Source organism: Oncorhynchus mykiss, chromosome 24 (genome assembly GCF_013265735.2).
Source record: "Oncorhynchus mykiss isolate Arlee chromosome 24, USDA_OmykA_1.1, whole genome shotgun sequence".
Lineage (NCBI taxonomy): Eukaryota > Metazoa > Chordata > Actinopteri > Salmoniformes > Salmonidae > Oncorhynchus > Oncorhynchus mykiss.
The window spans coordinates 2,749,225-2,763,801 of NC_048588.1; the positions used below are offsets into that span (position 1 = coordinate 2,749,225).

Here is a 14,577-nt window from a genome sequence, read left to right on the forward strand (position 1 = left end):
GCTCTGAAGCTCTTCACTAATATAACATCCCTTCCCCTACTGCAGTACGATGCAGACCTTTCTACTGTGCTGTGGGACATTTATAATGTAGGATCAGCACAGGAGAGTTGATATACTGCATCCATTTCAGCATTGAAGATACTATAACATGTAACAGTAGAGGTCTGGGGATGTGTCAAATTCAGTGCAATGCAGATAAGAGCATTCAGGATGATATATTAATGTTGTTTGATACAGTGTATAATGTTGTCCTGATATTACTCTGTTATTACAGAACAATCAAGATAGTGCCATATTTAACAGTGTTAAAAGTTAAGTGTTAACCTCTTAAACCCCCTATTTGATTTTTAAAAATTAAATTCAGTCTGGTATGAGAACGGTAGCCCCTATCTGCAAAAGCAGGGTATCTGCGGAAAGCTGAATATATTGATATTGATATATTGGCTATTGATCTGTGCCTTAAAATCTTTGGTGTGACTTACTACCATATATGGGCATACAAATGCATAAGGGCAGGCCGAGCCAAAGACCTAATTTCAAGATGGCTGTTACCTACATTCGGGTTAGCTTTGTGAAGCACAAACAAAATAAAGACCTAATACGTTGATTCACACCGAAAGCCGGGACTCCACAGATCATGAGGTTGTCTTATTTGCCTTCCTGTGACCTACCGTTTTTGATCACCAGCCCCGAGAGTACTTTTTTCACCAAACAGCCATCATTTTACACGGTAAGCTTCCTTTTGGTCTGTGCTTGAGCTATAGCGACAAAGGCGGTATGACAATCCTTGGGTTGGTAGGAACAAATCTAGCCTATTTCCAATGTTATCTGATGATGTATGACTTAATGGCAACGAATATCGAATATCGACCGAGTGACTATATCTTTGCGCATGAAAAATATGATGAAAACATTTGGATATCCCCTGTATGTCCACCGACACCCCCACAATGTTTGAGAGAGGTTGGTGTTGTAGAAATGTAGTTTATTTTATTTTATAGTGAACAATACCTTTTCAGGCATATCCAGTGCGTGCAAAAACAGTGTAATTACCACATTTGGAGACTTTGGAGAGGTTGAAAGGACACTTGAATGTCCCCTGGATACCTCATAACACCACAATGTTTGAGTGAGGTTGATATGGTAATTGATATGGAAATTGTGTTTTTATACTGAACAAATAGCATTTAGGGATTGCAAATATGTGATAGCACTGGAATGATCTCATTTACAGACATATGCCACTTTGGAGAGGTTTAGGGACACTTGGAAACGCCCCGTGTCCACACCTGACATCACTTACTAAAACATCTGTCCATTTCTAGTTGTTAGGTCGATCAATCCCATTTTTTTTCTCTGATATTGCTCACATGTTGTGGAAAGCCGTCTGATGTGTTTCCAGCTCTGGGAATCAATAATTCACTTACAGCTTGTCAATGAAAGATGACTTTAAAATTAGAAGGGAAAAAAAACGGTTATTTTGTGTGTGCTTGATCTTGTGTATTCTGAACTATGTAACTCCTATCTTCTGATCATTTCCTCGTCTCCCAGATGTCTTCTTTAAAATACGTTTTGGCATGTCAGAATCATGTAATTGCACATGAATAGCAGTTACTTTTGGGTATGTCTATTTCGGCGAAAATCTACATTTTGCCATTACATCTAAGAGGTTTTAACAATAGCGTTAGTAAGTGTACAATCCAACTGGGTTCATCCAGGGTCAGGTTGTGGTCCTGGTCTCACCCTGTTTTGGGGTTCATTGGGGACTTAATTACCATAGCTCTCCATGGTGATGCTCGAGGCTGAGCACTTGGAGCGGTCAGATGGAGCGCTGAAACCCAGGTATGCCCGGAATGGCTGAGAAGGGGGGGGGGGGGGGGGGGGAAGAGAGGAAGAAAGGAGGATGCAGAGTGATGAGTGGGCCTGTATCTCCACAGACTGTTTGATGTAGGATAGTTTAGCCCCCTAGCCCAGGGACAGGGGCAGGTGAGGGACAGAATACAACAGCACATTGGGCTGACTTACCAGCTATTCTTCTATCTGGCTTTTGTCAAGACTATTACACCGTTATTCGTTATTGCATAATTTCATGGTGTGTGTGTGTGTGACGTGTGTGTATGTGACGTGTGTGTGTGTGGTTTGTGCCTTAATAGTGGTTGGAAATCCTAACCATTATTTCCTTGCCATACAACACACAAACATACACAAACACACACCTGTCCCTCTGGGGGGCTTGTTAGCTCTACCAGCTTGTCTGTCCCCTTCTGCCCCCAGCTGAGAAGAATATGCTTTGTAGGCTCTGTGAAAAGGGAGAGGGAGAGACCGAGAACGAGAGAGACAGAGAGAGGGAGAAAGAGGGAGAAAGAGAGATGAAAAGAAGAATGGCAGAGGAGAAGAGCTGGTGCAGAGAGAAAGAGCGAGGGCAAGAGTTGCAGCCTGTTCCCAGATAGAGGAGGAAGTGGAGGAGAAGGACCGAGAAACCGTGGCCAGGTTCCCAGTGTCTGAGTCCCACTGGGGAGAGAGGGAGAGAAAAGAAGGGAGGGGTACTGATACAGGAGAAGAAAGAAAGGAACGCGCTAGATGGAGAGGTGTAGGAAGGGCATGACACAGGGGAGGGGAGAGGTGAAAGAGGAAGATAAAGAGAGCGAGGGAGGGAGGAGGGTAAATAAGCTAGGAGGGAAAGATGGAGACAGATAGAGGGAGATAAATGGACAGATACGGAGAGAGAGAGGGATTGCTGGAGTGGGGGCGTGTCTCTCCATTGGGATGAAGGGATTTGATTGATGGGGTGTATGAATCAATGTTGTTTTTCCTTTCTCAATCACCCTATCTTTTTATACCACTTAGAAAAGGATGACAGTAGAGAGAGAGAGAGAGAGAGAGAGAGAGAGAGAGAGAGAGAGAGAGAGAGAGAAAATGCTATCCATAGAATCCCATTGCTGGAGAGCACTGGGATGAAATGCGATACTCCACCCATTGATCAGGTGTATTCATCACATTCTTTAACGTTTTTTCAACAAACCAGTTGTTTTTGTTTCCGTAGATTCACCCTCTCTTTGGGTGGTGTATATGATTCTGTGTGTGTGTGTGAGAGTTATACCTCATCCTAACTCTCCTGTCTCCCTCTCTCCAGGCTGTGTGTGTGTGTGAGTTATACCTCATCCTAACTCTCCTGTCTCCCTCTCTCTCCAGGCTGTGTGTGTGTGTGTGTGTGTGAGTTATACCTCATCCTAACTCTCCTGTCTCCCTCTCGCTCCAGGCTGTGTGTGTGTGTGTGTGAGTTATACCTCATCCTAACTCTCCTGTCTTCCTCTCTCTCCAGGCTGTGTGTGCAGTGGGGATGTTTGAGCTGCAGATCCGTCACTTCCAGAACCCCCAAGGTGTGCTGCAGAGTGGAGAGTGCTGTGACCTCCAGGCCACCGAGGGGCAGCGCTGCTCTCTCAGGGACCAGTGTGACACCTTCTTCAAGGCTTGCCTCAAGGAGTACCAGGCCCGCGTCGTCCCCACCGGAGCCTGCACCTTCGGGGCGGGCAGCACCACCGTCCTGGGGGGCAACACCCAGTCCCTCCGTCATCGAGGTCACGACGGAGGAGGGGAAGGAGGAGGGGATGTCACTACAGGACACATTGTCATTCCCTTCAAATACGCCTGGCCGGTGAGTATAGAAGTGGAGCTACAATGTGGTTACCATGGTAATGTGTTGCGGTTCAAGTAGGTCAACACTCACAGAGACCTGTGACAGTGTTGACACTAGCTCTTAGCATTCAGTCAAGAGGCTTTGCTCCTATTTGCACAAGCTAGTGGCAGTTTTCTGCTCGTCTAAACACGGGCACTGGGTGCGATGCTGAGATGATGCTCTTTCTCCCTCCTCTCTCTCTCTCTCTCTCCCTCATTCTCCCTCTGTCTCTCTTTATCCATCCCTTTCTCTCTCTCCTCCTAAACTCTTCCCTGTTGCGTTTTTTTTTTCTCCGTTAAAGTCCCTGATATCACTCTTCTCTGTCTGACTTCGTGTATTGACTTGCCTGTGTCTGTATCAGATACGGAGTCCAGGGTGGGGGCTACGACTCGTGTATTCATTAAAGAGCAGGCCTATTAATCGCACATTAGACCCATCGATAATCCAATTCTATCTTTCTCGTCTTCCGTCCCCCATAAGGAGGACCCAAACAATACAGGAAGAGGGGAAAATAGAAACAACAAATACAATTAAAGAGTAATTTTGAAGCCTTGAGGTTGAGTGGAGGGCTTGAGGGGGGATAGAAAAGCCCCCTGACCAAAGACTGTCCAAGTCTGTTGGTTCTGGCTCACATAGGTTTGTGTATTGCTGCTGCTCACAAATATGTTGTTCTATTTGACTGTTACTAAGCCCTGAGATGTTCGCTAGGGGGGTGAGAGGGGAGAGGTTTGGAAAGGGACTGGAAAGACATCTGGAGGGGGGTGAAAGCTTTTAGCTGGTGGTAGAAAGCACTAAAGTCCTCAACGAGCAGTCCCCCCCCCCCCCCCCCGACCCCATTTCCATCCTTTCATTCCGTCCTTCCATCCCTTCATCCACGCCCATTAGAAGTAGTTCCCTGTTTGTTTTTTTTACTATAATTAATGTCTGTTTGCCCGAGTCGTTTCAGGGCCAGAGCCACAGCGAGTATCCCTTTTAGATGACTTGGCACACGCAGGACGACTGATCCACATTGTCTTCCTTCCTGAGATGGGAGCGCTTGTTTATTTCAACGTTTGCTGTCTCAATGCGAGCGGTCTATATTTGATTAAGGTCTGGAATGCTTCGTTTCTGACCTCCTCCGTGAGGTTGAATGGTTATTCATAATGAAAGTATTATAGTAATGGGGAACGAGAGCTGACGGTATGGTTGTAATTATATTCATATTGCCTAGTAATAATGTTTTTAATATTGTGCAAAGCCCTGGTGGAGATTTAGAGGCGGACCGGGAATAAGGCTGGTCATGCTCACCAGCTGGTCTGGTGTTGGAGCGCACAGGTCTGTGTGTCCTGGCTTCAGGAATCTGGAACACATGCGCGCACGCACGCAGCGCCTCCGCGTTTATCCGCCTCACGTTAATCGTATCAGTCCATTCGCCTGTGGAAGTGTGTCTTCATACACGGTCCGTGTCAGTGACTTTCCTCCATGTTGGGGAGGCGTGTGAGTGGCAGGTATGAGTGTGAGAAAATTCTCCAGCAGAAAGTCTTGTCTGGATCAGTTTCAGGACCTGGCCGTGGGGCGGGCTGGGCTGCAGGGGAAGGGGGGGGGGGGGGCACACACTCCGAGGCAGGCCAGCATCTCTATGGGGATGGCTTTATTTTTTATTTAACCTTTATTTAACCAGGAAGGGCTCATTGAGATTAAAATCTCTTATTCAAGAGCGCCCTGGCCAAGATAGGCAGCACCAAGTCATTACAAAAAATTACAGACAGACAACATGAAAAACTACAAGCAATCTAGTAAAAACCATTGAATTCACAAGAGTATAAAACAGTCAATTAAAAACATTGACAGGTCAGGGAATCAGCCTCAAAAACCTTCATCGGTGATTTCAATCGGGACAAGTTCTTCCAGTTTAAAAGTATTTTGTAAGGCGTTCCAAGATGATGGCGCAGAGTACATAAAAGCCCTTTTACCAAATTCAGTTTGGACATTTGGAACAGTTAGCAGGATAAAGTCCAGCGAACGAAGAGAGTACCCACCACATAAAAATGCACAAATAAAAAGGTAGTAAACCCAAAATGGCTTTGTAAATAAAAGTATACCAGTGACTGAGCCTACGAGTGACTAGAGAAGGCCAGCCAACCCTGGTATACAAAGTGCAGTGGTGCGTAAGGGTTTTGCAGTTTAAAATAAATCTCAAAGTGCCATGGTAAAGAGTGTCAATCGATCTCAAACACTGAGCGGAAGCATTCATATATACCATATTCCCATAGTCTAGTAAAGGCATAAATGTAGCTGATACTAGCCTCCTTCTGACTTCAAAAGAAAAACAGGCCTTATTCCTAAAAATAAAATCCCAATTTCAGCTTCAATTTTTTTGTAAGTTGTTGAATATGCAATTTAAAAGAGAGGCCGTCATCAATTAAAATTCCAAGATATTTATATGAGGTCACAACCTCAATCTCCTTGCCCTGACAGGTAGTAATAGGTGAAAAGTTCAGAGGTCTATTTCTTGCATTAGAAAACACCATTCGTTTAGTTTCCTCAGTATTGAGGATAAGCTTCAATTGACACAAGGTATGTTGAACAGTATAAAAAGCAGTTTGCATGTTCTGGAAAGCTTTTGTAAGAGACGAGGCACAACAGTAAATAACAGTATCATCAGCATAAAAATGAAGTTGTGCATTTTGGACATTTTTGTCTAAATAATTTATATAGATAGTGAATAAGAGAGGACCAAGTACAGAGTTTTGGGGCACACCATTAAAGACAAACAATTTAACAGACATAAGCCCATCAAATTGAGTGCACTATCAGACAGATAGTTAGCAAACCATGCAACTGCATGCTCCGAAAGACTTGGCCATCTCTGGGAGGTAGGGGAGAGGCCGTGGGGGGGAGACAGGGGGAGGGGGGGGGGGGGGGGTGCTCAGGCAGTATTCTGATCCCTCTGCCCCAGGTGAGGGGGATGAACAGGTGAGCACAGTCATTATGAGGAAAGGTGAGCTCTCTTTATCTCCTGCCCTTGCTCTTTCTCTCCACTCATCTATTCAGAGAAGTGTGTGTGTGTGTGTGTGTGTGTGTGTGTGTGTGTGTGTGTGTGTGTGTGTGTGTGTGCGCACATGTGTCTCCCAGCCCCTCACTGTCTAATCATATGGACTGAAGTATTTGGCTGCAGTTTGACTCCCAAGTCCAGGGACAGCTAGCGGCCCGGTCTGGGACGTTTTAGCCAAGGCGTTTCCGTTCAGATATAAAATATCAAAGCATTTTAGAACCGTGAGGTCATCTCTCTCAAGTCGCACGGTTTCTGCTGTTGTTTCCAACCTCATATCTGATTGGTGGGGGGGGTCTGTGGGGTTTGTCTTTTTGTCGTTGTCTATGTGGCAGAGGAAACTTACACTGTTTCTGAATGAATGGATGGAGTGAATAGGCGGTGCACCAGAAGGAGTTGCCGGGCAGCTCTCAGACAAAGGTGCATTATAATCTCTCTAAAGTCTTGTTCCTCTCAAATTTATTTTTTATTTGTATTTAAACCTTTATTTAACTAGGCAAGTCAGTTAAGAATCATATCTCTAGATCTGCTCTGCCTGACTTGAACTTTCTGGCTCCCGTTGACATCAATGTTACAGTATGATGTACACTGAACTGTTTAAGTGGCCTGCTTTGCTGTCTACTCCCAACAACGTCTCCCATCGTGCTGTTGTTGCCTTGGGCTGGCTTTAGAGGAAGGGCTTGGGCTTAGTCTTTTGTTAAGAGTCCTGTGACAAATGACTTTGTGATAGGCACTAAACAAACGGCATTAAAAAGAACGGAACGGGCTGTGGTCCCCATCTCTTCATCTTTAGGTCAATCTTAGGTCAATCATTCATAATCCTGACCTCAAGTGTTAAAGCCCCTAAATCTGATTCCAGGTCAGGTTCACTGCCAGAGGGAGAGAGCTCTCAGCTGTCGGGACTCGCGTTCAGAGTGCGTGCGTGTATGTGTGTGTGGTGTGTGTGTTTCGGTAACCATATCATCTGTAATAATACCATTTTTTTTCACTCTCTTTCTTTCTTTTCTTTCTTCATTCGCTCCCACTACTTGCCTTATTTGTTCATAAAGTTTACTTAAAAAGACATGCTTGTACAGTGTTGTGTTGTATGTTCAGGTTGTAGAGTGAAAGACCTTCCGTGCCACACATACTGTTTACACGACTAACCTCGTGAATATGGGCCAGTCTTGTGAGGGCTGTAGTACCAGGAACCTTTCAGCAGTCAAAGGTCATAGTTGAAATATGTCTCATAGTTCCCAAACTAGAGTTCTCAGGGTTGTCAATAGATGGCCACGCTAGAACGGACAAAAGAGGCATATATCCACAGAACTGTTGAGGAAGGACTACTATTTGTTAACTAAGGGTTCGTGAGAGTTAGTGGTTAAAACTTCTAAATATATCAAACAAAAAATGGCCCTGCTGTCAAACACTCAAAGTAGAGGAATTACGCACATGTCATTCAGCCAGTACTCTACTGTGTTCTAGGTTGGTTCTAATACGCTCAGACGCACACACACACACACACACACACACACACACACACACACACACACACACACACACACACCGCGGGTTTACCTGTGCATTGGCGTTGTGTGGGTAGTCAGGCTGGCCCAGTCACCAAGGGGTTATGAGAGGAGAGAGGAGGACAGAGAGCTCACTTGGAGCGTTCTTTCATTTGGGTTGCTCCCTCTCGTTCACTCGCTTTCTCTACTCCTCCTTTGTGCTTTCCTCTCCTTTGTCCGCCACTGACTCTCCCATACACGCTCACCTGTGGGGCCGACATTGGACACACACACGCACGCACGCACGCACACACACACACACACACACACACACACACACACACACACACACACACACACACACACACACACACACACACACACACACACACACACACACACACACACACACACACAATCCTCTCTCGCCCTCTCATACTCCCCTACTGTATATGCTTCTGTAGCCACACCGCACAGGAGCGCAGGCACAAATTGACTGGCATGCATGCTGTCAATTAGCACCCCATGCTCGCACAGTGTATCATGACACACAAAGAAAGTGGATTCCGTCAGGGATTGAGCCTTGTGTTTTTTAGAGATAAGTTAATAACCTGGAGGACTCTCTAGGGAGGCAGCCTTTTAATGATTTCATTTGTGTGCAAATTGGATTGAAATGGGAGTTTCTATATCAGGAGGGGGAAGCAGATTTAGGAGGGGGAGGGAAGCAGATCACCTTGGAGATCCTGGAGGGAACGTGTGTGTCCGTGTGCGTGCGTTCATCTGAGTATGATGTGTTTGAAGAAGTGCGTGGGCACACAGCTTTGTAAGTAGTTGAGCAGGTGTAATTACAGAAGTGTATTGACTCCTCACCCAGCACCCTCTAACACCCCCCCATTTTTCTGTTTCTCTACCTTTACTACTCTATCCTCCATCCCCTGTGTCCCCCCCCTCCGAAGTCACTCATCTGTCAACACTCCCACACACTTTCTCCTTCTCTCCCTCTCCCTTTCCCTCTCCCTCTCCCCCTCTCTCTCTCTCTCTCTCTCTCTCTCTCTCCTACTCTCTCTCTGTCTCTCTCTCTCTCCCTCTCCCTTTCCCTCTCCCTCTCCCTCTCTCTCTCTCTCTCTCTTTCTCTCTCTCTCCTACTCTCTCTCTGTCTCTCTCTCTCTCTCTCTCTTTCTCCCTCTCTCTCTCTCTCTCTCCTACTCTCTCTGTCTCTCTCCCTATCTCTCCTACTCTCTCTCTCTCCTACTCTCTCTCTGTCTCTCTCTCTCTCCCTCTCCCTTTCCCTCTCCCTCTCCCTCTCTCTCTCTCTCTCTCTCTTTCTCTCTCTCTCCTACTCTCTCTCTGTCTCTCTCTCTCTCTCTCTTTCTCCCTCTCTCTCTCTCTCTCTCTGTTCTTTATCCCCATGGAAACCCATTCCTTTGCTTGTTACTGCTCTTGCTCTCATTTCTGTCCCTCTGTTGATGTTAAACCACATACAGTGAGCTCCAAAAGTAATGGCACAGTGACAAATGTTTTGTTGTTTTGGCTCTGTACTCCAGCATATGAATTTGAAGTGATACAACAACTACGATAGTCCTGAATGAATCGTGAGTACTGATGAGTGTGAGAGTTACAGACGCACAAATGTCGTACCCACGAGACATACTAACATCTCACAATTGCAACAACAGGGGAGGTTAGCATTTTTTGGGGGGGTATGACATTTGTGTTTCTGTTACATTCTCACTCATCATTAATCACGATTCATTCATGACTATCCGTAATCGTGGTAGCATCCACAAGAAGTGTTTAGAAACATATTCTATTCTTATTTACAAACAAAGGGACTCCAAAAGGACACAATACATTATTTACTATTCATTTCTATTGGGCACAAAATGATCTAAAACACAACCAAAACTAACAGCAAATGCATCCAACAATTTGGTAGTCAAAAACTGTAATCATTGCGTGCTAGGAATATGGGACCAAATACGAAACATTTGACTACTTTAATGCACATATAAGGGAATTTGTCCCATTACTTTTGGTCCCCTAAAATAGGGGGACTATGTAAAAAAAAGTGTTGTAAGTTCACCCAAAATGGATGAAAATATCTTCATATTAAAACTGGCAATCTGCACTTTAACTTAACCTCAAATCTATTGTATCATTTAAAATCCAAAATCCAAAGTGCTGGAGTACAGAACCATAACAGCAAAACAAAATTCCCTTTCCCAATACTTTTGGAGCTCACTGTAGCTTCTTTTGCGGTGGGAATTAGATGTAGCAGGGAACAATGGTCATACTATTAACGGTTTCCCTGGGGGCATCCCTGTTCAGGGACACAGTGAATGCAACGTAGTGAATTGGATAAACCCCTGGGTCCCAAGTGCAGTTCCCTGTCCTTTATATGTCATCTTCCAAGTCCTATCCTTCTTTTTAATCTCTCTATGGCGCCTTGGAAGCCACAGTCTCTAACTTTGGTATTTGGTATTTTATTGGGATCCCCATTAGCTGTTACAAAAAGCAGCAGCTACTCTTCCTGGGGTCCACACAAAACATGACACGTAATACAGAATGACATAATACAGAACATCATTAGACAAGAACAGCTCAAGGATAGAACTATATACCTTTTTAAAAAGGCGCACGTAGCCTACATATCAATGGCATACAACAAACCTATCTAGGTCAAATAGGGTAGAGGCGTTGTGCCGGGAGGCTTTATCTGTTTTTTGAAACCAGGTTTGCTGTTTATTTGAGCGATATGATTTTGAAGGAAGTTCCATGCAATAAGGGCTCTATATAATATTGTATGTTTTCTTGAATTTGTTCTGGATTTGGGGACTATGAAAAGACGAAAAGATGGTATGTCTGGTAGGATAAGTGTTTGTGTCAGAGCTGTGTGTAAGTTGACTATGCAAAGAATTTGGGATTTTCTTATCAAAATAAGAAGTGATGCAGTCAGTCTCTCCTCTCCTCTTAGCCAAGAGAGACTGGCGTGCGTATAATTAATATTAGCCCTATGATTACAATGAAGAGCAAAATGTGCCGCTCTGTTCTGGGCCAGCTGCACTTTAACCTTTCTAGCCCTCGACAACATGCCGCTAAAAAGGCAGTACGAGAAATTCAAAAATATTTTTTCGAAATATGTAACGTTCACACATTAACAAGTCCAATACAGCAAATGAAAGATAAACATCTTGTTAATCTACCCATCGTGTTCGATTTCAAAAATGCTTTACAGCTAAAGCACAACAAACGATTATGTTAGGTCAGAGCCAGGTCACAAAAACACTCAGCCATTTTTCCAGACAAAGATAGGAGTCACAAAAAGCTGAAATATAGATAAAATGAATCACTAACCTTTGATGATCTTCATCAGATGACATTCATAGGACATGATGTTACACAATACATGTATGTTTTGTTTGATAATGTGCATATTTATATCCAACAATCTCAGTTTACATTGGCGCCTTATGTGCAGTAATGTTTTGATTCCAAAACATCCGGTGATTTTAGCAGAAATACTCATAATAAACATTGATAAAAGATACTGTTGTTATTCACAGAATTAAAGATAGACTTCTCCTTAATGCAACCGCTGTGTCAGATTTAAAAAAAACTTTATGGAAAAAGCATAATCTGAGAACGGCGCTCATAACCCAAAACAGCCAGAGGAATAGCCGCCATTTTGGAATCAACAAAGTTAGAAACAACACCATAAATATTCACTTACCTTTGATGATCTTCATCAGAAGGCACTCCCAGGAATCCCAGTTAAATGAATAAATGACTGATTTGTTCCATAAAGATCCACAATTTATGTCCAAATAGCCACTTGTTGTTAACATATTCAGCCCAGTAATCCATCTTCATGAGGCGCGAGCATTTTATCCAGACAAAAACTCGAAAAGTTCCGTTTACAGTCCTTTAGAAACATGTCAAACGATGTATGGAATCAATCGTTAGGATGTTTTTAACATAAACATCTATAATGTTCCAACCGGAGAATTCCTGTCTTCAGAAAAAGCACTGGAACGCAAGGTAACTCTGTCGGGAGCGCGCGTCATGAGACCGAGGCTCTCTGCCAGACCACTGACTCAAACAGGTATCATGAGCCCCTGCTTTATAGTAGAATCCTCATTCAACTTTCAAAAGACAGTTGACATCTAATGGAAGCCCTAGTAAGTGCAACCTCATCCATATCTCAATGTGTACTCGGTAGGCAAAGCTTTGAAAAACTGCAAACCTCAGATGTCCCACTTCCTGGTTGGATTTCTCTCAGGTTTTCGAATGCCATATGAGTTCTGTTATACTCACAGACATCATTCAAACAGTTTTAGAAACTTCAGAGTGTCTTCTATCCAATACTACTAATAATATGCATATATTGGCATCAGGGACAGAGTAGGAGGCAGTTCACTCTGGGCACACTATTCATCCAAAAGTGAAAATGCTGCCCCCTATCCCAAAAAGCTTAACTAGGTCTTTCCTTGCAGCACTGGACACACGACTGGACAATAATCAAGATTAGACAAAACTAGAGCTTTCAGAACTTGCTTTTTGGAGTGTGGTGTCAAAAAAGCAGAGCATCTCTTTATTGCGGCTGGACCTCTCCCCATCTTTGCAACCATTGAATCTATATGTTTTGACCATGACAGTTTACAATCTAAGGTAACGCCAAGTAATTTAGCCTCCTCAACTTGTTCAACAGCCTCACCATTCATTACCATATTCAGCTGAGGTCTAGCACTTAAGGAATGATTTGTACCAAATACAATGCTCTTAGTTTTAGAGATGTTCAGGACCAGTTTATTACTGGCCACCCAATCCAAAACAGACTGCAACTCTTTGTTAAGGGTTTCAGTGACTTCATTAGCTGTGGTTGCTGTTGTGTATATGGTTGAATCATCAGCATACATGGACACACATGCTTTGTTCAATGCCAGTGGCAGGTCATTGGTAAAAATAGAAAAGAGTAGAGGGCCTAGAGAGCTGCCCTGCGGTACACCACACTTTACATGTTTGACATTAGTGACGCTTCCATTAAATAAACCCCTTTGAGTTCTATTAGATAGATAGCTCTGAATCCACAATATGGCAGAGGTTGAAAAGCCATAGCACTTACGCTTTTTAACAGCAGGTTATGGTCAATAATATCAAATGCTGCACTGAGATCTAACAGTACAGCTCCCGCAATCTTCTTATTATCAATTTCTCTTAACCAATCATCAGTCATTTGTGTCAGTGCAGTACATGTTGAGTGCCCTTCTCTATAAGCATGCTGAAAGTCTGTTGTTCATTTGTTTACAGAGAAATAGCATTGTATTTGGTCAAACACAATTTATCCCAACAGTTTTCTAAGAGCTGGCAGCAAGCTGATAGGTCAGCTGTTAGAACCAGTAAAGGCCGCTTTACCACTCTTGGGTAGCGGAATTACTTTGCCTTCCCTCCAGGCCTGAGGACAAAGACTTTGCTCTAGGCTCAGATACAAAATATGACAGATAGGAGTGGCTATAGAGTCAGCAATCATCCTCAGTAGCTTTCCATCTAAGTTGTCAATGCCAGGAGGTTTGTCATTATTGATCGGTAACAATAATTTTTACACCTCTCCCACACTAACTTTACAAAATTCAAACTTGCCATGCTTTTCTATCATTATTAGTTTTTTTATACATTAATATAATTGCTCACTGTTTGTCATGGGCAATTTCTGCCTAGATTTGCCCACTTTGTCAATGAAATAATCTTTAAAATAATGAATAAGCCATCTGATTTGATGGTAGATGGAGTTTAATTTGTCTTTCTGTCCCTAGTTTAATTTAAAGTACATTAAAAAAAAAATCATCATTCTTTATATCATTGATCTTGGCTTCATAACGTTTCTTCTTTTTTTTGTTGAGTTTAGTCTCATAATTTCTCAATTTGCAGTACGTAAGCCAGTCAGATGTGCAGCCAGACTTATTAGCCACTCCTTTTGCCCCATCTCTTTCAACCATACAGTTTTTAAAATTCCTCTTCAATCCATGGAGCCTTAACAGTTCTAACAGTCAGTTTCTTTACAGGCGCATATTTATCATCAACTATATTGTGATCACTGCATCCAATGGGTACGGATATAGCTTTCGAACAAAGTTCTACAGCATTAGTAAAAATGTGATTAATACATGTGGATGATCTTGTTCCTGTCGTGTTTGTTAACACTATGGTAGGTTGATTAATAACCTAAACTAGATTACAGGCGCTGGTTACTGTAAGAAGCTTCCTCTTCAGTGTACAGCTTGATGAAAACCAGTCAATATTCAGGTCCCCAAGAAAGTAGACCTCTCTGTTTACATCACATACACTATCAAGCATTTCACACGTGCTACTCATGATTAACACACAAACAC

The 14,577-nt window shown here is 43.3% G+C and overlaps 1 protein-coding gene across 1 annotated transcript in view; it reads left to right on the forward strand.

Moving 5' to 3' along the window:
* Positions 1 to 14,577, forward strand: part of LOC110503554 (protein jagged-1b) — a 51,967-nt gene that overhangs the window by 3,074 nt on the left and 34,316 nt on the right. The window contains exon 2 of the mRNA XM_036961810.1: positions 3,323 to 3,655. Coding sequence (XP_036817705.1) covers positions 3,323 to 3,655 — 333 coding nt within the window. The remainder of the gene's footprint in view (positions 1 to 3,322; positions 3,656 to 14,577) is intronic.